General features: G+C 41.6%; 1 protein-coding gene across 2 annotated transcripts in view; it reads right to left on the minus strand.

Annotated features, from left to right (window-relative positions):
* cckbra (cholecystokinin B receptor a) overlaps positions 1-25,510 on the minus strand; it is an 86,681-nt gene that overhangs the window by 34,659 nt on the left and 26,512 nt on the right. For both annotated transcript variants that reach the window (XM_082165396.1, XM_082165397.1), the window contains exons 2-3: positions 19,856-20,104; positions 13,001-13,259 (exon numbers count right to left, since the gene is read on the minus strand). In XM_082165396.1, the coding sequence (XP_082021522.1) occupies positions 13,001-13,259; positions 19,856-20,104 (508 nt within the window). The remainder of the gene's footprint in view (positions 1-13,000; positions 13,260-19,855; positions 20,105-25,510) is intronic.

Genomic DNA, 25,510 nt, shown 5'->3' on the forward strand with positions numbered 1-25,510 from the left:
GGGCCTTACACAGCGCATCTGGGCTCTCGTCGATCCGCAACAGGGGAAACGCATCCCGCTGAGTCTTCGAGTTCAGTTTCCGGTAGTCTACGCATAGCTGCAGACTCCCATCGGCCTTCCTGACTAAGACCACCAGCGACGCATATGGACTTGAACTTTCCTTAATAACTCCCTTCTTAAGCAGTCCGGAAAGATGCTCCCTCACCTCCTCGAATTGATTTGGAGGTATACATCTATACGCTTGGGTGATGGGAACGTCATCGGTCATAGGAATATCATGTTTCACCCGAACAGTATACCTAAGATCCTCGTCACACACTGCGAACACATCTGCCTACTGCCTCAACAATCCTCGCTACTCTACCTGCTGGTTCAGAGTTCCCCCCATCTGTACCCTGTCTGAGGGACACTGCAAGTAACCATGGGTCTCAGTCATCGACCTCACACTGACCGTGACTTCCTTTTGATCTCGGGAAATTCGTCGGAATGCTACGTCGTAGGAACCACTCTCCACCTGACGACCTTGGGACACTACCCCAAGTCTTTCTTTCGGCGGTAGCCAAACGTCTTCTGGCGCCAGATTCAGAGCTTGTACCGGAAACACTCATTTACCAACTGACACCACCGTAGGCATGAGGACCAAGCCCCCTGGCAGTGGCATCCGCCCCGGTTCAAGGATCTTTATGTACTCGAACCTGAACCGTGGCAACCAAGGCAGCAGGTACACGTTTTGAATTTTCCGGCTAGTCGAACTGTAGAGCCTTCCCCAATTAGTACCTCTGCATTTGCCCACGGCGTGTTCCAAGAACCGCTCTTTAGTCAGAGAACTGCTGCTTGAGCCATGGAAAGCCCCTCTCATTAATTGGCTCTGCGCAATGGAGGAACCCCGTTTCCCGGCGCTAGTGCTTCCGCAGGGGCCACTACTTGCCCTTCATGTTTGCGCGGCAATGTGCACTGCTAGGCTACATGTCCCACACCTTCACACCTAAGCAAATAGGCTTACCGTCTCGGGTATATCTGGGCTTAATTTTAGCTTTCTTTCTGTGCCCAAACTGGCTCTTTGAGTCGTAAGGCTACGTACCGCATTAGTTAGCTCACCGATTGCTTTTCCTTGTTGTGCCACTACTTTAACTACATCTTGCAAGACAGTGTTCAGGTCATTTGAAGAAGATGCGGACACACTTGTGGATCTTGCACCATCCTCAACCCCCAGACCCAGCAGATAACGACTCCTAGCAATAATCGCCCCACGGGGAAGCTCTTCTGCACACCACAATAGAGCCTCTTCTCTTACCTCAAATAGCGTCACACGAGGCCGGTCCCGCATCATTTTGCGCAGTCCTCGCCAAAGTATAGTGTCCCTTACCCCCTCCACAAACTGATCCCTTAGCGCTAGCTGCACATCAGGCACTGCATTAGACGACTGTTGAAGTGCCGCGTTTAACATTGTCGACAAGGCATGCGAAAACTCCCGCAGATCCTCCCCTTTAACTGCTTCCGTGCATAGAAGGCGTGTAACAGCTGAGGGGTTGTCCGCTTCTCTCGAAAAGAGGCCCTCAAGCAAATCAAACAGGTCCCGAGGAATGGCATCCTCCCTCCCCTCACACAATTTAACCAAACACATTTAATCAAGTGCCGATTCCTTAAGTGTGACAAAATATAATCTACTTGATCCTCTTCACTCAATCCCCTTACCGAATTTCTCAATCGAGTTCCTCAATAAACTTGTCAATGGTCTGAAAGTCTTTAAGAGTCACCACTGTAAGGAACAATTTGCCTTTCTCTGGGAATAGACATACAATCTAGAATTCACTGTGCTCAGACTAACAAGTGTTGACATCACCTGATCGTGTCTCCTCCCCAGCTCGGAGCTGTAGGAAAGGGTTACCTCTTCCATCGTCATCAGCCCTGAAGGTGGTGCCAGCCCCTTGGCTGTCGACCTCCTGGGTTCCCACCTCCTCAGGAGCTTCTTCCTCCATAGCTCTATATCTCAGTTATAAGGAGTCTCAGTCTCTGCAAAGTTCAGCCACAAACACAGTCCAATGCAACCTCCTCATTTCAGCCTAGCACTCTGGCTCCTTGTCCTCCCACAGTCCTTCCTGGCTCGGTGCACAGCTCTCTCTGCTGACTCTGGCCCGCAATCCTCCTTCACCACTACCGTTGTTTATCTCCCCGCTTACGCTAACAGCATATTCGATTTGATAAAAAAAAAAAAATTAAAAAAAACTACCCACAATAGGAAACCCGTAGAAGGAACTATCCCACTTCTGACATCAAATAGATGACACTCTTCACATTACCAGTGACATACTATATTATTTTCCATCTCTTAAAACAGAGTATTAATAAACTTTGAATGAACACAGACATCAAAAATGGTACATAGCTCTTAATCTATTTTCTTTGAGTGAATATAGCATTTATGTAACGGGAGGATAACACTGACTGTCTGACAACTTGTGAGGGTGGGTTAATGTCTACCAGGTGTACATGTGTATCTGCAAGTCTTTGGTTGCAGGTGTGTCCAATGTTACTGATGAACCAGTGGTTCAACGCGATTGGCAGATCTACAGAATATAAGAACCAGCATGCAGTCTTTTCGGGGGTTCCTTGACCGTGAGAGAGACCGTAACGAGACAAGCTCGACCGCCTTTGTGCCGATTTGTTGGATATCCGTTTCCACGCAGTGACAACGATCGCGATTGACTTCTGGCAGCGAGAGGCCCACGAGAATAATCAACGCACGCTATTCATTCATATTGAGGGAAGTGGGAATTCTTATCGTTACGAAAGAGTGGGCACTGACGTGTATTTATTTGGGACTGATTGCCCTTCCCTTGTCTCACAGCTCGGCTCTACAGTTCCGGTTTCCCCCGCTGGCCATCGTGTCCTGGAAATCGTTTGGAGCTGAGATTTGCGTGTGTGTGTCGCTGTCATCACCGCACTTTTAGTGCCTCCTTCCCTTTGCACTACGAGCGCCAAGTGGGCGGGGTCGTGCGTGACTAGACTGTTGGCTGCGTTCGATGAAACTCTGCTTTATGCATGATACAATTGTGATGTTTTGCTTATATAAACTTCTCTCGATCTAGTGGGATATGGGCTGCTCGCTTAGGTTTTATTTATCAATTGTTTATATGTGAATTGGTTTTAGGGCTTTTATACTGATCAAACCAATTTAGTTATATCATTATTCCTTAATGTGTGGGGTTTGTTTTTGAAGTGTTTACACCGGTTTGAAACTTGCTGTTTGCCCTTGCTGTGTAACTCTCACGTGTGGCTGTGTGCTGTTACATATGACTTTATTGGTGTGATTGGTGTGTTATCCCTTCTCATTCGCTGTCGAACCAGGGCGCCAGATTGTGACATTATTCTTAGCCCTTGAATTGAAGCAGTCATATCTAATGTTTCCACTCTCTTGATTATGCATACAATTGTTTCGCTTTTTAAATTGTGGTATAAATAAATTTTTGTCTTTTTATAAGACTTTTTGGTGTACGTCTGTTACTTGTGTATGACAAGGGTAAAATTTCTGCGTGTGACTGGACTATCACTTTACATTTTTGGCGTAAGTCGGCAGGGCCCTTGACATACACAAGTAATATGAGTCACGACGAGCAGCCCCAGGTAAATGCGTTAATGCCATGGTTTATGGGGGGGCCATGGGTCCCAAAATTTGGTGGAGGGGAGCCCTCTAAATTTCAAGAATGGAGAAACCAAATCGAGGCTTTTATTCGGGCTCAGGGGCTGAATGAGGTACAGCAGGTTGATTTTGTGCTGAGTGCATTGGAGGGGAATGCTAAAAGAGAAATTCTGCTATTGGCTGAAGGAGAACGAAATACTGATGTAAAAATTCTAGATGCCCTAGCTTTATTGTATGGTGGTCAGCAGCCTGTTGCTCAACTACGTATTCAGTTCTTTAATTGTAAACAGCAACCAGGGGAGGGGGTAGGACCATTTACCCTTCGTCTACGTGAGCTGCATCATAGGTGGCGGGCCAGAGAACCCCTGACTGCTGGAACAGATGATGAATTGCTGCGAACTCAATGCGTTATGGGTTTGAGACATGGACTGATAAAGCAGGAATTGTCAAGACAGCTCCGCCGGACCCCAACATCCACTTTCGCTGATGCCTGTAGGGAAGCGAAGGCGCTAGAACAAGAGCTGGCCCCAGAGGAAGAGGTTCAGGTTTGTCCAACCTTTTTGACTCCTCCATCAAGGTCAGCAGCGACACCAACTGGAGTGAAGGACCAAGGGACGAATGCTTCGGACTGGCAACGAATGAAGGATTCATTGCGAACCGAATTACAACAGGAATTAAAAGAGCAGCTAACACTCTTGGGGAAATCCCTGGTAGAAGAACTGAAGGGGCATCTGGGCCAAGCCTCAGCATCACAATCTCCAGCAACTGAGGCACCGTTCCAGCCACATTGGCGTCCTCACCCCGACCGTGACCCCCGTCGCCAACGTTTGGGGTCAGCCCCTCCCGACCAACAGCGCTACCAGTGGGATGCTCAAGGCCGCGCCATCTGTCATGATTGTGGAGAAGGGGGACATATACAGCGTTTTTGTCCAAGGAGACGTCCAGCTCAGTCGGGTTTTCGATACCCCCGGTCACAGCAGGGCCAGTGAACCGGGAGGGGCCCTCAACCACGTCCCTACAAAGGCCCTCTATGGTGGGTAAGTGCCCAGAGGTTGAAGTGTTGGTCCAGGGGCGACGGATCCCATGCATAATAGACACTGGCTCTCAAGTTACACTCTTTAGCCAAGCCTTGTTCCAGCGTCATTTTAGCGACGAATGTATGCAAGATCCCAGTCAAATATCTTGGTTGGCTTTGAGAGCTGCTAATGGACTTCAAATTCCTTATGTGGGTTATGCAGTACTGAATTTTAACATTGGGGGTGTGGAAGTGCATGAGAAGGGGGTGGTTATCGTACGAGATGACTGCATAAATACAGAATATGGACTTTTAGGTATGAATGTTGTGGCAGACTGTTGGGCGGGCATTTTCCAGGGTAGATACCCTGGTATTGCAGCTTTTAAATCGATGTTCTCCCCTTCTGCAGAGAAAGCCTGGGATGCAGCCTTCGCCGCCTGCCAAAGAGTAAACGGCTCCATGCCTGAGGTAGAGCTCCAAGGTGTGGCTAAACTCCAGCGACAACCACCTGTAGTGTTACCCCCTGGAAGTGAGATGATCGTCTGGGCCCACGTCCCACAAGCTACCAACCAGCCTAATTGTGCTGTCTTAGTTGAAGATTTGGATCACCATGGGCAGGAGTGGTGTGTTGCTAGATCGCTGAGCTGGGTGCAAGGGGGGAAGGTTCCCCTCCGTGTTTGCAATCCTAATCCATTCCCCCTAGAGTTGCCACAACGGCGCCCCCTTGCTTCGGTGACCCAGATAGACCCAAGGGATGTAAAGGGACGTTCCAGACTCGTGCTACGAAACATCGAACCCCAGTTGGTTGAAGTTGATGTTATGCATGTAGAACAGACGCAGACTGAAGATCACCCAGCCCTTGCGTTGTGCGGTGAGGACCTGACCAGGGGCCAGCAAGCCCAACTGGCAGCCCTCCTGCGGAAGTGGTCTCACGTGTTTGCGGCCCATGAAGATGACTTTGGGAAGACTGCGGTTGTCACACACCAGATCCTCACAGGCACAGCTCCACCGATTCGAGAAAGGTACCGACCGGTTCCTCCTAACCTTTACCCCGACTTGAGGGCACTACTACAAGGTATGTTAGAGAGTGGCGTTGTAAAAGAGAGTTCAAGTCCATGGGCTGCCCCGGTTGTTCTGGTAAAGAAAAAGGATGGGTCATGGAGGTTCTGCGTAGATTATCGGAGGCTTAACGCAGTGACTCACAAAGACTCTTTCCCATTGCCACGTATAGAAGAATCTCTTACAAGCCTCACCAGGGCCCAGTGGTATTCAACTCTGGATCTGGCAAGCGGGTACTGGCAGGTGGAAGTGTCACCTGTAGACCAAGAAAAGACTGCCTTTACCACCCCCTTTGGTCTATACCAGTTTGAACGCATGCCTTTTGGCCTCTGTAATGCTCCAGCCACGTTTCAGAGGCTAATGCAACGCTGCCTGGGTGCTCAGGTTTACGATTCTCTTCTCATTTACCTTGATGACGTCATTGTGTACTCGCCCAACTTCAACACCCACTTACAGCATCTTGAGCAGGTTTTTTGTTGTCTCCAGGAGCATGGCCTAAAGCTGCAACCTCGTAAATGCCATCTGTTCCAGAAAAAGGTGACCTATCTGGGACATGTAGTCAGTGGCCAGGGGGTAGCAACAGACCCAGAGAAAACTGCAGTTGTCCGCGATTGGACTACACCAGCAACAGTGAAACAGGTGCGTTCGTTCTTGGGTTTTGCAGGATATTATCGGAGATTTATCCCTGCTTTCTCAAAGGTAGCTGCCCCCCTCAACCAGCTCCTGCAGGGAAATGCCCATCGCCCCTCTTCAACCATCCAATGGACCCCCGAGTGCCAGGTCGCTTTTGAGTCCCTTAAACAGGCCCTCCTCAGTGCCCCGATACTGGCCTATGCTGATTTCCAACTTCCATTTAGACTATACACCGACGCAAGTCTGAATGGCCTTGGAGCTGTCCTTGCCCAAGTCCAAGAGGGCAGGGAGAGGGTTATAGCCTATGCCAGCCGTAGCCTCCATCCCCCAGAGCGCAGTGACCAAAACTATAGTTCCTTCAAGTTAGAGCTGTTGGCCTTGAAGTGGGCCGTCACTGAGAAATTTAAGGACTATCTGTGGGGAGCTCAGGTTACGGTATACACTGACAACAACCCTTTAGTCCATCTGGAGACTGCAAAATTGGGGGCGACGGAGCAGAGATGGGTGGCCCAGCTAGCCAATTATTCCTACGAAATCCGCTATCGACCAGGAACTGCTAATAGGAATGCAGATGTGCTTTCTCGAATACCAGGAGAGACAACAGACATTGCGGTACATGCAGCACGGAGCACCACATCCCCGCAGCTACTCGAGAGGGTAGGAAGATGGGAGCGCCAGCAGAAGATAGACCCTGACCTGCAGCAGCTGCACATCTGGAAAACACAAGGTGAGCCCACAATAATAAATGACCTTTCTGCTTTGTCTCTACAGCTCCGTTGCTTACTGAGGGAGTGGGACCGGCTGGAATTCCATAATGGGGCCCTTGTTAGACTTGTCACTGAGCCAGACACTGGAGCCCCAGTGCGACAAATCATTGTGCCAGTAGCTCAAGCCCGACAAGTGTGGGAAGAATATCACAAAGCTGCAGGTCATGCAGGTGGCGACAAAATGGTCTCACTACTGCGGAGGAGATTCTACTGGGTGGGGATGAGCACAAATGCCAGAACGTGGGCGGCCGAATGTCTTAACTGTGTGGTGGGCAAACGGGGAGGATCACAAAAAGCACCCTTGTGCCCCATTTCTGCCAGTTACCCCTTTGAAATTGTGGCAATAGACTATCTGTCCCTTGGGAGGCCTTCTGACACTTTTCAATATATCCTTGTGATTACAGATTTGTTCTCCCGCTACGCATTGGCAGTGCCCACCAGAGATCAATCTGCTCCCACTACTGCCAAGGCTTTATGGACCGCACTCATTCTCCCATTTGGCTGCCCAGAGCGTATTCTTAGCGACCAAGGGGGAGCTTTTGAGTCAGACCTGATGTACCAGCTTTGTGCAGTGTATGGTTGTAAGAAAAGTCGCACTACGCCATACCACCCACAGGGAAATGGAGTTTGTGAACGGTTCAACCGTACCCTCCTTTCCCTCCTGAGCACCATGGATGCAGACTTGCACGCTAAATGGCCCAGCCAGTTGCCGGCTCTTTTGCAAGCCTACAACAACACTACTCACTCTAGCACTGGGATGACTCCTCATTATGTGCTTTTTGGCCGCCATGCCAGACTGCCGGTGGATGTGCTCCATGAAGTCGCACCGCCACAGTACCGGGATGATGTGGAAGGTTGGGTTAGGAACCACCATCGAACTCTCCTTCAAGCTTATGCCACTGTTCGCAACAGTGTTGAACGTCGTCAGCAGTGGAACCAAACCAGCTACGACAGGCATGCTAGAACCTTGCCACTTTTACCGGGGGAAAGGGTCCTGTTAAGGAACTTCCGCCGTAGAGCCAAAGGAAAATTAGCTCCACAATGGCTCCCTACACCCTTCGTAGTGGTGGCCCAGCCACGCAAAGATCAACCGGTCTTTAGCATTCGGCCCGAGACGAAAGAGGGTCCTATTCGAACAATTCACCGCAATAACTTGCGGCCTTGCCCTGGGGACCAACAAGCGACCAGCAATGAAGAGGGTTGTTCTAGTGAGAGTCAGTGCCCCAACCAACGCAGCCTCGGGCAACATCATTGGCCCTTTACTCCTCTAGTTCCACTCCCTCTTGCCCCCCAACACCAAACCGACCCTCCAGGACAACACCTCTGGCCCTTCACTCCTTTAGCTTCACTCCCTCTTGCCCCCCAACACCAGACTGACCCTCCAAGTCCTCGCGGTGAGCCAGTGGACTTGGCCGCTAGTTCTTCCCTTCCTTATGCACCAGCCACACAAGCCCATGAAGCCCCTGGGTTTGACCCAGAAATTTTGCCTCTTGCTGAGCTTGACCCTGTAATATTACCTCCTGTAGTTATGAATCACGACCCAGCCCTAGAGTTTGATGCAGTTATCGACAATCAGGACTCCCGTCGATATCCCCTGCGTGCTACCCGTGGCAAAACACCTGCGCGCTATATACTCTAACTGTCTGGACACTCCATGGCATTGGCTGCCTGACTCTTATGGACTATGTTCGGGGCGACCATTATTAAAGACTGGGGGAAAATGTAACGGGAGGATAACACTGACTGTCTGACAACTTGTGAGGGTGGGTTAATGTCTACCAGGTGTACATGTGTATCTGCAAGTCTTTGGTTGCAGGTGTGTCCAATGTTACTGATGAACCAGTGGTTCAACGCGATTGGCAGATCTACAGAATATAAGAACCAGCATGCAGTCTTTTCGGGGGTTCCTTGACCGTGAGAGAGACCGTAACGAGACAAGCTCGACCGCCTTTGTGCCGATTTGTTGGATATCCGTTTCCACGCAGTGACAACGATCGCGATTGACTTCTGGCAGCGAGAGGCCCACGAGAATAATCAACGCACGCTATTCATTCATATTGAGGGAAGTGGGAATTCTTATCGTTACGAAAGAGTGGGCACTGACGTGTATTTATTTGGGACTGATTGCCCTTCCCTTGTCTCACAGCTCGGCTCTACAGTTCCGGTTTCCCCCGCTGGCCATCGTGTCCTGGAAATCGTTTGGAGCTGAGATTTGCGTGTGTGTGTGTCGCTGTCATCACCGCACTTTTAGCGCCTCCTTCCCTTTGCACTACGAGCGCCAAGTGGGCGGGGTCGTGCGTGACTAGACTGTTGGCTGCGTTCGATGAAACTCTGCTTTATGCATGATACAATTGTGATGTTTTGCTTATATAAACTTCTCTCGATCTAGTTGGATATGGGCTGCTCGCTTAGGTTTTATTTATCAATTGTTTATATGTGAATTGGTTTTAGGGCTTTTATACTGATCAAACCAATTTAGTTATATCATTATTCCTTAATGTGTGGGGTTTGTTTTTGAAGTGTTTACACCGGTTTGAAACTTGCTGTTTGCCCTTGCTGTGTAACTCTCACGTGTGGCTGTGTGCTGTTACATATGACTTTATTGGTGTGATTGGTGTGTTATCCCTTCTCATTCGCTGTCTAACCAGGGCGCCAGATTGTGACATTATTCTTAGCCCTTGAATTGAAGCAGTCATATCTAATGTTTCCACTCTCTTGATTATGCATACAATTGTTTAGCTTTTTAAATTGTGGTATAAATAAATTTTTGTCTTTTTATAGGACTTTTTGGTGTACGTCTGTTACTTGTGTATGACAAGGGTAAAATTTCTGCGTGTGACTGGACTATCACTTTACATTTACAATCAAGAATAATATAAATGACACTCACTCTGAGTTTTACTGCACCGCACTAAAAAACTCACACAGCTGTCAACTCACGTGTGCACTCACGTGTCCTCAATCTCCCTCTGATATTATTTTATCAAAAGAGAAAGAAGTATTGTTTACTTTCCCCTTAACAACACCACATGAACTATGATACAACGATTCAAACAACACTCGATGATCACACGGAACAATTACTCACCCTCATTCTCTGTCACTGCAGCCTGTACGATCTCATCACATGGAAATCTCTTGCATTTGAGAGAAATAAATAATCGTGCGATAGAACTGTTGAATGAGGCTTTCCTCTTTTCTCTCAGAAAAAAATGCAGTTATTTCTAAACTCACACACTGCAGCTCACATGCGCTCAGGGATTTCTATCGTAACACTATTCAGTTATTCTTCATTTTACATTTGCATCATGTGCCCTCCAGAGGCGAGTATGCACGACTACAGTCAATTTTTGCTCTGGTTATATATAGAGACTGCAGTTTTAACTATGACTTGACTATAAAGTAATAGTTTGTTAATGATTTGTAAATACTTAATTACTGTATACTTATACTTATAATGTGTTACCAGCTAATCAATAACTAAAAATGTTTCATACCGCCCAGAGGACTACTAAGAACTACTATATACAGGTTCATAATTAATATGAATAATGCATAATCTATAGCCTAATTAATTTAAAACTGAAGGTAATGGTAACCCACTAGTAATGACTCAAGTATTACCTAATACTTCAGAAGGAATCACTAATTATTTGGATCAGTATTCTAAAGTGAAAAGCATGATAACTCCCCTATGACTGAAGAGATTGTAGTTTTTTTTTTTTTTTTGGTAATAATTAGTTGTTGCTGTTGTAGTAGTAGTAGCTGTAAAGTTTTTGAGACATGGCTGATTTTGTGCTAAAAATGTTAGCCCCTATGAGTGGAAAAGGCATGTCCAATCCTTCTCTTGTAGAGCTATAGTCCATAAGAGTTTCTGAGTTGGGGTCGTGTCTGTGTTGACGGAAAAATTGTAGAATGATATTTTTAAAATATTTATGTACAATAAAACCAACTAATTAGCAGAGGTGTGGACTCGAGTCATGTGACTTGGACTCGAGTCAGACTCGAGTCATGAATTTGATGACTTCAGACTCGACTCGACAAAATGTACAAAGACTTGCAACTCGACTTGGACTTTAACATCAATGACTCGTGACTTCACTTGGACTTGCGCCTTTTGACTCGAGAAGACTTGCTACTTCCCATGAAAACTGGGGAAAAAATGTTCACACGGCCGCGCCGCTCTCAGTTTATCTGCATCTGTGGAAAAAATGTGCACCACCTGTATGCATGCAGAGAGCACGCGCACTGCCTGCACGACATCCAATCACAGTAGTCCCACGTTGTTTTGATTCAACAGCATCTAAGCAGGCACATTGCAAGACAACCAATGAAGCGCAACAAGCAACAACGCATGCTACGAATTTGAACGAATGCTAAGCACCTTATCGGATGTACCGTAACTTACTAGCTGACATAGCTGCCAACTCTCACGCATTCACCGTGAGACACACGCAATTGACACTTTTCACACGCTCTCACGCACAGAAAAATCGCGAGGCAAAGAGGACACGGAGATCGACAGACTAGACAGAGCAGGTTACTTCTGATATAAAAAAATCTCAGCTCTCAGATTCTGTCAATTTTATTATGAAATTCAGACAATAAATACCGTTTTGGCGCTTGTAAATGTGACACGACAGATCCCTAGTGGCACATGAACCGATCATCTCTAGCTGATAGTAAATAACGTTAAACACGAATGAACACTGTTGAAAGATACAGTACAACTTACCGAAATGTATATTCCTCATTCATAATATCGACCCATCAATCAAAGGGGTCAATAAAACAGTTGGAGAACAATTATGTCACATAACATTTACCTCAGGAAAGCCATTTAATGACCATAATAGGCTATTGCACGTTAGTTGGCTAGAAAAAAAGAGCTATAGAAAGTATTTTGCTAAATATGTGTACTATATTGCATGTTTATTATATTTTTACTTATATCATTAAATAAAGTTGTAATATAAAAAATATTTTTAACCTTAAATAATCCTGCCAGCTGATAGGGCTCTCTGTCTGTTTACAGCATTAGGTGAGTTGTTTTTTTCTTGAGAAAAATTAATGCCTATATTGTGTAGCCTACCTAATATTTATCCAAATGAGTCAATATTAAATCAAATCACAATAATTGAATTGAACTAAAATAATAAAAAAGCGTAGCTTACAAGAAATTGAACCATGTAAACATTGTAACATGTTGTCAGTAAACCTAATAAAATTCAGTTTAGTTACTAAAATGTTTTGACAATCACAATACACTTATTGTGATGCAAAAATTACATCACAATTATTAATAATTGCATCACAATTGCACCCCCCCCCCCCCCTGTTTTTTATGTATTTTATGTATATAATTTTCTGTTTGTTACTGTATTTGATTAATGTCATCGTATAAAAAGAGGTTTAAATAAATACAAATCTTACAGACATACATGATTTGTATACATTTTATTTCTGTGGTAAGAGGACTTGAAATGACTCGAAACTAAAATGGTAGGACTTTGGACTCGACTTGAGACTTGTTGGCTTTGACTTTTGACTCGACTCGGGACTTGCCTCATCTTTGACTCGACTTGACTTGGGACTCGAGGGCAAAGACTTGAGACTTACTTGTGACTTGCATAACAATGACTTTGTCCCACCTCTGCTAATTAGCATTTTTGTTATATTTGTCAAAAGTGGTATTCATTTTAATGAGAAAAAACAGTATACTATAATCCTTATTAAATTAAATTATTTTCACATGAAAGCTTATTAATGTGATACCCTGAGTGTAAGTGTGTATAAAACGTAAAGTTCAAATTAAAATGATAACCTTTATGCCTTCATGTTATTGCATCATAGTTAAGACAAAAGTAATGGTGTCAAAAGACTAACCAAGTCTGTTCCACTTGACTGTTTGGCCAGTCAAGCCTGCACATGTGAGCCGTGATGTTCGACTTGTTGATTGGTACCAGTACACTGAACACAGGATAGGGCACCATAATACCCACAGATAGTACCCATGTGGCAGCGATGACCTTGTAGGCATGAGAACGGGTCTGCCATGCCCTTGACTTCAGCGGGTTGCAAATGGCACTGTATCTTTCAGTAGCAATGGCCACTAGACTGAAGGTGGAGATGCTGACGGACATTCCTGTGTAGACAAGAGAAGGATATAAATTAATATGTAAACATATACAATGCAATGCTCATAAACTCAAATATTTGTGTATATTATAATATAACATAATCTGTACTTAATCTTAAAGCTAAAAAAGGATACACTTTGAATACTGTTCATTTACAGAAAAGTAATTGCTGGATAAGATGATAGGTACAGTATTAACCTTCGTCAGTTCTCCACCTACCAGTCTGTATTCCACCATGTATTCACCATACATTTTTTTTGTTGTTGTTGTTTTTTTGTGTATTTTATGATTATGTTGTTGTGCATCAGAGTTTTTCTTACAAGCATTCCTACCCCTCCTAATTTCATCAGATTCAAACACTAAGGCTTGTGGAAGCTTTTGGATTGAGAGCTGCAGCTAATAGGGTTTGCATCATGAATATGTATATTATACATTTTGCTTTGGCACACTTTACAAATCATTTTAATGTATGCAACCATTAAAAAAAAACACATCTCAGATTCACCCCAGAATTGATTGTAAACTTCCTTTGATGAATTACTTTTCACTGAAAAAGTATGTTTTTTATGCCAATGTTTTTCTGTGCTTATTTCATTATGTTGCACGGTTTAATGCTAATGAGAAAGCAGGGCTGCTACTGCAGAACCTCTGTTAATTATCCAACGACTAGGGCAGATGGATTTCTAACTGAGTGAGATTACCCAAGTGAATTTCTTAAAAACTTAAGTCCATGGTAAAAAATATATATATATATAAAATAAACAAGATGAAATGCAAGAGTACCAAAGATAATTCATTTTACTGGGTGAGATGGAAAATACAGTTTTTTGTTTAGTTTTTGTTTTTAAGTGTATAGTGTCTCCAAGATGTTCTTATTATTGCAGTGTATTGGCCTACCCCTGGGTTTTAGATCCGCTCGACTTTGTTTCATATATACAGTGGCTGTATATCCTCTCTGCTTGTTTTTGCCAAGACCACACACACTCTGAACTTTTCAAAGTAGACCTTCAGGGAAATATTCAGTGCATGACCACAACGCATGATGTAGTCAGCCGGATCCGCGCCTTATCCAGATCAGATGGAGGACCTGCGCCTAGACACGACCACAACGCATGATGTAGTCAGCTAGATCCGGGCCTTATCCAGATCAGATGGAGGACCTGCACCGAGACACGACCACAACGCATCCCTGAAGTGTCAGCAGAGATTGTGTCAACTAGACTCTCCCCTGTGAAAGCATCATCGACAAGACAGTCATCAGCACTGATCCTCAACAAACCCGTCTCGATACCGGCGTGATGACTCCGATCTTCAAACAGATGGAACTGGATAATATTCTGAATGTTCCAAACCAATCTGACTTCTGACCTATAATGCTTCTTGAATCATAATCATATACTGTTCGTTTGTTGGCCAGAGGAGAACTGGCCTCCCGACTGAGCCTGGTTTCTCCCAAGGTTTTTTTCTCCATTCTGCCACCTGATGGAGTTTTGGTTCCTTGCCACTGTCACCTTTTTCGCCTTTTTTCACCTTTGTTGCCAATGGCTTTTGGCTTGCTTAGTTGGGGACATTTAATTTAACATTTAATTTAATTTTTAACAATAATATTGATCTGCCTGCATTGACACCATTATATGAGAACTGGACTGTGACGCTATTTTCTTCTGGAAACTGAAGAAACGCTATTTTCTTCTGGCATTATTTTCCTGTTATCTCTGTAAAGCTGCTTTGAAACAATCTTTATTGTAAAAAGCGCTCTATAAATAAATGTGACGTGACTTGACTTGACAGTGTGACATGTTTAAGAACTTTGCAAAGACAAATCTCTGAAGCTCTTTGACGGTTAAACGGTCAACGGTTTGACTCTATTCAGTCTGAAACTATTACATTCCACATAAAGCTATTTTACTGGGATTTTTTTTCTTTGGATAAAGGAAACAAAAAAAAAGTTAGCCTATATTTTTCACATTAACAAGATACATTGTCTGCGTTCTATGCTCCCAGAAGTATTCCAGATCAAATTTTCATCTCAAAAGAATTCACACTGGCTGAAAATGATGCCTAATTTAAAACTCAATTAAAATGGCGGTGTACACAAATGTTGCAGCCATTGTAACTGCATTTACCAATCGCACAGACAGTGATTTGTGCTCTGAGGTAATTTCCTTTCTTGTGGGTAGACATTAGCAAATATGACCACTGAGGGTTGAAATCAATGGCTCATAATGGTTTTGTGCATTGATTGCCACTGGCTGACTTAAACTAGGAGCCCAAAGCACTCTTAGATTAATGCAATAATGTGAGCAAGGTAATACAAGAGAAAGCCACAGAATGCCAGTGAAGCTGTAGAATGTGATGGAATGTTCTCAGAGGTGGGGGTGGGGTGACAGCGTGCTCTTCCACTGACTCAAGGCCAACGCTTCGCAGTGTGAGAATGACTTATTGCTGTCCAGCTCAGTGACAAGTAAATTCAGAGACGAAATGCTGATTTGGTTCCAGGCTGTGCTACACAGATCCTGAAGACTTATAACTTCTATATTATGAAACACTTATAAATATGTATAACACTGTGTAAGGGATGATGAACAATACCAGACAGTCCATATATTTGGACCTTGACAATCATCCCGGAGGGGTTCATTTTGCAATAATGACCTAATTGTAAATTTTTCCACGTATAATATTGTTGACTTGTTGACAAATGAGTAAATAAATGGACAAAAATATAGAATTGAGAATAAATTCTATGTGAGAAGAAACATACTGCAGAGTGATGTGACAAACTAGCAGAGTGTAGGAGATTGGTTGCCAGGGACAACAGTATACAGCTTAATGGTTTGACTGCAGAGTGCTGCGTTTGACCAATCAGGACAATCGGAATCAAGTATTCCAGAGAGCTGCACTGTTAAAAAAATTTAGTGGGAAATTACAGTATATTCCAGGTTAATAATTGCATGACTTTCACAGCAATTCCACAGTAGGACTTCTCTTGTATAACTGCACTCTTGGAAATCTCTTGATATTTCTCTGAATAGATTTCTTGATTCTTGTTGGTTTTATCTGTGCTGCTGAACTTGTTTATGTTTCACTTTTAACAAGTTTGCGTTGTTTGTTTATTTTGTAATGTTCAGAATTTATATATTTTATTATTCTTATTTGTTGAGTGTCACCATTGTGTAAGTCGAGTACTGATGTCTGTGTTACGGTAAGTAGACACAGGAGAGGAAGATGGATGGTGAATAGTTATTTATTGATAACAAAGGTGCAGGGATGAGGTGAGCAGGGTAGTGGAGTCCAAAGGGTGATCTTGGCGGAGACAGAGGACAGGGAGATCGCTGGAGACAGGGAGAATAGTCCACTTAGTGAAAATGAGGTCGGACCAGGAACTGTGGTGATGAGGGTAATGATGAGGTCCAGGTGTGAGTGATTGTGAATAATGTGCTGGTGGGAGCCAAGGAGGGTGATGGGAAATGTAGTGCAGAGGCTGGTGACTAGGTTGATACGTGACAGAAGCCCCTGGAGGCTGACGAGGGCGTGGCCTATTTGGAGCAGGAAGCCTCCAGGGCGGTGCTGGTTCATGCGACCAGGGCGGAGTCGGCCATTCAGGTGACCAGGGCAGAGCCGGCAGCTCAGGAGACCAGGGCAGAGCCGGCAGTTCAGGGGACCAGGGCAGAGCCGGCAGCTCAGGAGACCAGGGCAGAGCCGGCAGTTCAGGGGACCAGGGCAGAGCCGGCAGCTCAGGAGACCAGGGCAGAGCCGGCAGTTCAGGGGACCAGGGCAGAGCCGGCAGCTCAGGAGGACAGGGCAGAGCCGGCAGTTCAGGGGACCAGGGCAGAGCCGGCAGCTCGGGAGACCCGTTCAGAACCGGCAGTTCAGGTATATAGTCTATTTAGTCTAGTATATATATATATACTATATATACAGTATCTAGTGCAGATGATGGTGACTAGGTTGATATGTGACAGTAGGTGCGTTTCCATCACAGATTTGCACAAAACCTTTGCGATTTTTTTCTAAATGCCGACAAAAAACGATTGCGAAATTACAGCGTTTCCATTAACCGATGTTATGCGACTAAAACTTAATTTTTTCCTCTCACGATAAGTCATTCCAAAAATCTTGGCAACGGACGTTGGTAGGTTTATGTATATCCCAGCCACTGAAGTGGCCATTATTATTAATCGAAGGAGACGTAAGCGTGTTATCCAAGCATTAATGTCAAGGAAAGGCCCTTATACTTGAGAGTGGCAGTGGCACATATGAGGTGTTTATGGGTGTTTCTCCCTCAGATCTGCTTCAAGGTCTTGATTGTGGCATTTCTTTGAGGTTTAGAATCCAGTATTCCTGTAATTCTTTTGTCTTTTATGAGTTTAATAAAGAACTCTGTCTCGTGTTCTGTCCAAACATACTGTGTCATCTATGTCAGGTGACCTGTAAATGCGCAAAAACTGTTTCCATTGCAGTTTTGCAAAATATTTATTTTTCGAATTGCCTAAAAAACCACCTCATGCAAGCGTATTTTCAATTTTCAATTTCAATTTGCGCAATTTGAAGGGTAATGGAAACGCGGCTGCTCTGTGCATCATTAGCTGATGGAAGAAAAAAATATTGTGTTGCAAGATGATGTCACACCTTTCAAAGATAAATCTCAGCAGCTAAATGGAAATATCCATCTACAAACAATAATGAGTTTGAAATAAGATATTGATAAATCTTTTTGTTGAAATAATGCTAATAATAGTAGTTCGACTAATTTAAAATCAGCCAATTAGCTTATTTTATATTCCACCTTGTCATTGTTTTAACAAATATTTTCATTTGTCACACTTCTAACTTGGCTAGATCAGAAATTTCAATATGAATATACAAGGTCCAAGATTCCAAGCTAATAGAATACCGATCACCATTATTGTGACTTCAAAACGATTACTAAACAATATAATTTCTTACAGTAGCATGGTTAAAGACAACTTTACAATTTGAATTCACAGTAAGACAAGAGCAGTAAATTCTTTGTTGTTGTTTTCTTTTTTTTTTATGTCAGCAACTATTTTTGATTGTATTATGATATGTTTATAATTTAACATGTTATGTGTGTTTGTGTTATATATGCATCTACATTGGAAACAAATGTCCTCTCCAGGACACATAAAAAAAATCGATCTATCTAAATTTCTGTGATGTCAGCATTATTTTGCTGTTGATTAACAGCAAGAAAATGACCCATTCATTTCACTGTAAATTTCTGACTACAGTGCTTTATTGTAAAATAATACTCTTTAATCCTGTAAATTCCTGCCAATTATTACACACAGTGTGTGTAAAAAATATATATAATTTAATGTAATTGGTAACCACAGATTCAAGAAAAATACTGCTGTCATGAAGATATTTTATGAAACGCAGTCAAATTCTAACAAAGAAAAACAGAATAAAAATGAGATGGAATGCTCTGAAAAACATTATGTTCCTTGCTATAGGCACAGCATTCTTTGTGATCTTCTTAATGATCTTATGTCGTGTCAGTTTCTTTGAATCATTCCTTTTCAATCTGATGCCCCACAGGTTTCATAAAAATGTATTTCTCATATTGATTAGTGTGAGTATGATGTGGGGCATGAAAAGGTGTTGCTCAAGGAGGAAGAGACATCACAGGAGAAATAGCACAGTCAGTGATTAATTAATGGTGAAGTGCAACGTATATAGTCAATTCAGACTGAAACTATCATTGAGAATAGATGGGAGGAGCTTTTAGGGGCTCCCAGAGAGCTTAACTAGAGATGACATGATGATGTATTAAGCTAAGCAGGACGTGCCTGTGTTCTGGAAAGTGATTTAAGTGCTTTAAGCCTAATGTATAAAACAGTTGTCTGCTTGTAAAATGAATATATGATTGATGTCACAATAGATGATGACATCCTAAACTACCGTGTTCAATCGTTTAGTACATTCACAAACCTAAATAAGAGCCCTTGATTGTTATTTTCTTCAAAAGCATTACATGGCGACAAAAAACACTACAACAATTTCCTAAACACAGTCCTTATATATATAAAAAAATAAAAACCTTTGCATAAGTGATGAAAAATGTATTTGTTTTACAGTGCTATGCAAAGTGGCAGCATATATATATATGTATATATATATATATATATATATATATATATATATATATATATATATATATATATATATACTGTATATATATAGACAAAACACAATAGAGATTTATTTCAGAAATATGTAATTATGCCTAATTATGAATGAAAAAAATATAAATTGGCAAAAGTACACCAAAAGTACACCTTGGCATTAGCACACCAAATTATGTTACAAATTATAACAAAAATACTATAATCAATGTTCACCCTAAAAACAGAGCAGGAGGAAGCAACTTTGGCCCAAGTGCCACTGTTCTGCAGAGTTTAGTTCCAACCCTAATAATCTAAAAATGTTATCATAAGGCTTTTTAGATTATTAGGTTTGGCTCTTTAATGAAAGTTTACTTTAGTGTTTAATACATTATTGAACAATGATCAATGACAAAGAAGAATCGAACATGAATCTTCCACTTGAGAAAGCTTAATTGAACGCTCCTCACCCATGAAATAGGCGACTGTCTTGCACATCGTGGCTCCAAAGATGAAGTCCTCCAGCAGGCTGGGGATTAGACTAAAGGGCATGCAGAATATGGCCATCATGAGATCACTAATGGCCAGCGAGAGCAGGAAGGAGTTGGTGACAGTCCGCATTCTCTTGTTTACTATCAAGACCACAATGATCAGCAAGTTCCCAAGAACACTCAGGAGAAAGACAAGTGAGTAAAGAATAATCCTCACCGAGTCCATTTCTAAGGAGAGAGGAAAAATCATATTGGTTAAAAGAAACAACAAATATATTATCTCATGACAACTTTAATGTCACCATGAAATCAAAATTCTTTCTTTTTCATTTTTTAGGGAATATTTCAGTATCTAGTATAAATGATTTATCTGTGAACATAAATATATATATATTTGTATTATTCATGTTCCCTCTTTAATCAAAATAACGGTAACAGTTTATAATAATGTAGTACTTCTCATTAGTCTTGCATTACTTTCTGCATAGTTACTTATTAATGATGGACCTTTATTATAAAGAGTTACCAAAATAACTTCCCCTCCCATTTGCAGCAACATCTCTTATCTTCTCTGATGATATGTTTACTGCCGCAAAGGTAGGACAACCTGTAACTTACATGAGATCGCAGTAATAGCAAATGTCAACTATCCAACGATCCAATCAATTATTGATGGACAAAATTAAGTCCCGCCTTACATTTTTTCTTGTTCAAGAAACCGTTTCACTCATTACAATAGGGAAGAAAAGACTATCACAACTTCCATTTAATGGCGACTTTAATAAAGTGAACTAACTTTTCAAAGGTAAATGTTTAAAACACCCTTTGCAATGTACATTTTCATATCTTTTACTGCACAAGCTGATGAGCAGAAGTTTATGTGTTTATGGCTATGAGAAACAAATTGTTTACATGGCATCATCTCCTCATCAGGGCAGTGATGATGCAGTCCTGAGAAGAAAATTATATTTTTGATTTCAGATGAGCAATCTGTAATGTAATCACACTCCCAGGCAGGTGGCTGACTGTGAAATCCTTGCCTCAGGTTTGAACAATTAATTCACCATTTATCACACACTAACAAAGTATTCTCTATGCATTTTTGACCACCTAGCGTGTAGGCGTTATTGATAATCATTCTCCCTGTTTCAGCGGTTGATTCTGGCTCTACAATTCTCATAACTGTGACTTCATATCATACAATGTGACTGTGTCAGATGTATGTTCAGTTTGTTTTTGTTTTAGTTCTGGTTTTCCATGTCTGCCTGCCCGCCTGTTTCCCTTGTTAATTTCCTTGGTTACTGATTATGTTACGCACCTGTTTTATTTTCTGTTGATTACTCCCTGTGTATTTAAGCCTTCAGTGCTCACAGTTCTTTATTCGGTGTTGATTTTCGTTAATTTACGGGGTTTTGTTATTCCTTGAGATTTCCAGAGTGTTCCAAATTGATTAAAAATTAAAGACTGTTTTAGTCGTATTCCTTGTCATCATGCATTTCATTACAGCCACCTTGTGACAGACTGTATATCTCGTAATTGCAGCTTTAATTCCATAACTGCAGTATATTTTCTCGTAATTGTAACTTTATTTTTAATAATCGCTACTTAACATATGGAATTTTGAAAAAAATAATATTTCTTGTAATTGTGTCTTTATATCTTGCAATTGTGACTATATTTCATAATGTTTATTTCTTATTTTAAACTTCATCTCACAATTACATGATTTATTTTTTACATTGAAGCAGAAACAAGCTTTCAAAGATGTCAATATGGAATCCTTATGTAATCGGCAATAATTTGTCTTCTTCTTAGTCTATGACTCGTGACATTCCAGATACACATACACACACACACACACACACACACACAAACATCCTTTGTGTAACTTAACATCCTTTAATGTATGTAACTCAGAGTTGTATCTGAACTTCCTGTATGCATGTGTGATTAATGTTGTTTTGATCATATAGTTATGATCTTCGAGTGTTTGGCTCTGAAATGTATTTCTGAAGAATGTTCTCCCAGTAGAATCGCATCCCGTAACCCGATCTCATTGGCAGGTCATAAAAGTTGACCACCAACCCACACACAAACACACTCTGGACTTTGAAACAGAAACCCCCTACAGAAAAGGACTTTTACCCATAAAGTCACTCTTAAACGTACTAAATATATAAATTTGTGTGTTAAGAGGTGTGTGTAAACCATAGGAAAGCATACATGTCCTATTTGTAACATTAATAGAACTGCAAATGCCTATACAAATGCATAATAATGTATCTTTGCATTGCTACAACGCCTATATTCTATTTTTGATATCTCTGTAATCCTCTCCAGCTAACGGAGTTGAATTCCGATAGCAGAATTCAGTGATGCGCATTGTTTTATAAGTTCATATGTCTGGAGAAAATCCTCTCAAGTTAAAGTCAATCATGACTCATTCGAGTGGGCGTGTCTAACCGGACAAAGGAATCTTCCCGCTCGAAAAATCTCGACAGCTGATTCGTCCTACACGAAGGAGGGGACGGCACATGGGACACTGATAAAAGTCCAAACCTTCAGTTTCCTCTCTCTCTCAACTCTCAACTCATCCTCTCTTCGGACCTTCTTCTCCCCGGCGCAGCGCTTCTCCAAGGAACATCTGAAGGAGGCCCTGGCCTTCTCTATCGACAAACACATGTTCGAGTCGTAGCTGCGTCCCTTGCAACAAAGACTTTAAACCTCTCCCATCCCGGGAGATGAACCTTATTTTCCGGTAACATTACATTCAGTGAGCCTTTCAAGATTCCCGCGACACCGGAAGACGCAGCAGGAACAGGACACCATCCTCGCTTCCTGCCTCAGCCTCAGCCTCACCCGAAAGAGCACAGAATCTTGCAAGTAACGTACTCTCTCTAAAAGCTGTTCCAGGTGTCTTGTGAACTTAGGTTTCTGTATGTAATAATTACTAGCTTTTCCCTTCTCTCTATATCTTTCTTTCTTTCATTTCATTTCATTCTGATCACGCTATGTTTTATGTTTTGGTTCGTTTAAATGTTTGTTTGTTGGTTTGCATTTTTACGTACGTTTATATTTGTAGTTTATATAATCTCTAGTGTGTGCCATTTTATTAATAAATCCATTTATACTTTTAATTGTCTCTGTGTTTGAAAACCCACCTTATAAAGTCAATGAAATTTAAAAGATCTAAGCTACAAGCTCGATATAAACTACATTTAGTAGTTCTTAATTCAGAAACTCAGTAAGTTTGATATTCGTGGCCAGAAGATAAAACTTTCTCGGAGTTTGAAAAGGGATACCCCCTTCTTAACTTTAATGATCTTACATTTATTCGCTGGACGAATTAAATGTTGGTCAGACCAGTTACAGAACAAGGAAATCTCGATAATTGATTAAATAAATGTACATGCGACTTATGAATTATGACCATGAGTCATAATTATTAATATTCCCAAGATTCCCCATATTCTTGAGCTAATTCACATTTACCCCGAGTCGTTTACGTTACATATGTTTAAATGTATGCTGCTTTCTTGGATTCTTCAATATTTCTTAAAAGTCTTAAAGGGTTAGTTCACCCAAAATGAAATTTCTGTCATTAATTACTCACCCTCATGTCGTTCCAAACCCATAAGATCTTCGGAAAACAAATGAAGATATTTTTGATGAAATTCGAGAGCTTTCTGAAATTGTTGAATAAAGTAATTATTTTGGGGTTTTTTTGTGCACAAAAAGTATTATCCTCGCTTCATGACATTAAGGTTGAACCACTGTAGTCACATGCTATTTTAACATTGTAAGCCCGTCTTAATCAGTCCAATGGTGGTATCCAATAGAACGGGTGAAGGTCTCTGCGCGTTACTGTGTTTCAACTTGGCAAAGTAATTTAGTTCCATTTAAACTTATCTGACTCCATTTTATCACAACCTCGAATTTAGGTTAGAATGCCAATTGGTTAATGGTCATTTATATAATAGTTTAGCAGCACATTTGATTATTCTTTTCAACTCTTTACTTTACCCGTTCATATTAGGAAACTATGTCACTTTGAGGTCTTCACACCTTCTGTTTAACGCGGGCCTCACAATCACAAGCTCGCCAGCTTCGGTTACTAAACAGAGGTAATTGGCTATATACCTGAGATGGTCACATTCACGCTTACACAATCAAAGATACTTTGGTATAGCCCCCGTGGTTTTGCATACACTTGAATTTAAAGTAACGTTTACTTCAGGCAGAGGTATGGCCACTACTACATATATAAGTAGACCAATATTACTTATCTTATGATAGCTTTGGATTGGCCATGCCGTGGTTTCCCTCATACACTTATCTAAAGTAACATTAAATTTAAACAGAGGTAAGACCCACCCAAATTTAGATTGTTCAGCAGCATTTTTGCTGTTCTAAACGGAAATTCACTTCTTGTCTTTGCGAACCAAGTACACTTGAATTAGTGCAAAATATTAGTCATCACTAATCTGACCCAGACTTCCAGTAACATACGAATCCATTTAATCTACTTGGGAAAACAATTTCAGAGTCAGTCTAAATAAAATCAAATGTTTACATTTATTATGTCATGCCGATTTCATAATCAGTTCAAAGATAATAAATACAAAACATCAAATGCTCTGGAATAAAGAGAAAAGATACGAACCTGACTTTAGAAAATGCATGATGCTGAGTGTCTTGCCCACACTCCACATCACGGGCTAATTTAAGCTACAAATCGCCCTGAGCCTCTTGTTGCATTTCTTTATAGACAGAAAATTCTTTCACATGGAAACATTTGCTAACAATGGGAATTTGCATTCAGAGTTTACACCTTTTGGGAGCCGAATGCCATTTGCCTAAAAAGACACACGCTCCTCTGTGTGCAAGTTATCTCTAAACTCTAAAGAACTTTATTACCTTTTGGTTTACTTATTTAGGAATGAGACATTTGAACCAGTTGCACGGAGACATTTCAAATGATACCAAACATGTATAATACTGTATGATAATTATTCACATTAAACCATATAGATTGTTATATATCTGAATATAGAATATAGAATATCTGTTGGTCTCAGCGTGATAGAGAGACAACATGGGGGAGGTGATTGACTCAGGGATGCTAGCTTCTCAAGAGAGAGTCAAATGTTAATTTCAAGAAAGGGGTAACACTTTATAATAACTGCATGCTATAAATCATTAGTTAAGCATTACTAAACCATTAATTCATCATTTATAAAGCATTAATAGACATTAATAAGCAGTTTATAAATACAGCTATAAATGCTTTATTCTTGTTCACATTATCATATCTATAATGTGTTTAATAATTGTATTTTCATACTTTATTAATGATCAATTTATCATTTCTAAATGAAGTATAGCATTATTTACAAACCAGTTACATTATTTACCATTATTTACAAACTAGGTGTTGTCATTGATTAATAAGATCCCTTAGAAAGTGTAAGTAAATGTAGTAGATGCAGGTAGTTATAAAGCATTTAGTAGTGGTCAGTAAACTATTTTTGTGAGCTCATCTAAAGTGAGGACTATTTATGCCTTGTAAAGCATTTACAAAGGAGATTTAAAGGCTCATTGATCTTCATTGATTGAGAAAAAGGAAACAAACAC

The sequence above is a fragment of the Leuciscus leuciscus genome (assembly GCF_965113295.1).
Source record: "Leuciscus leuciscus genome assembly, chromosome: 3".
Classification (NCBI taxonomy): Eukaryota; Metazoa; Chordata; class Actinopteri; order Cypriniformes; family Leuciscidae; genus Leuciscus; species Leuciscus leuciscus.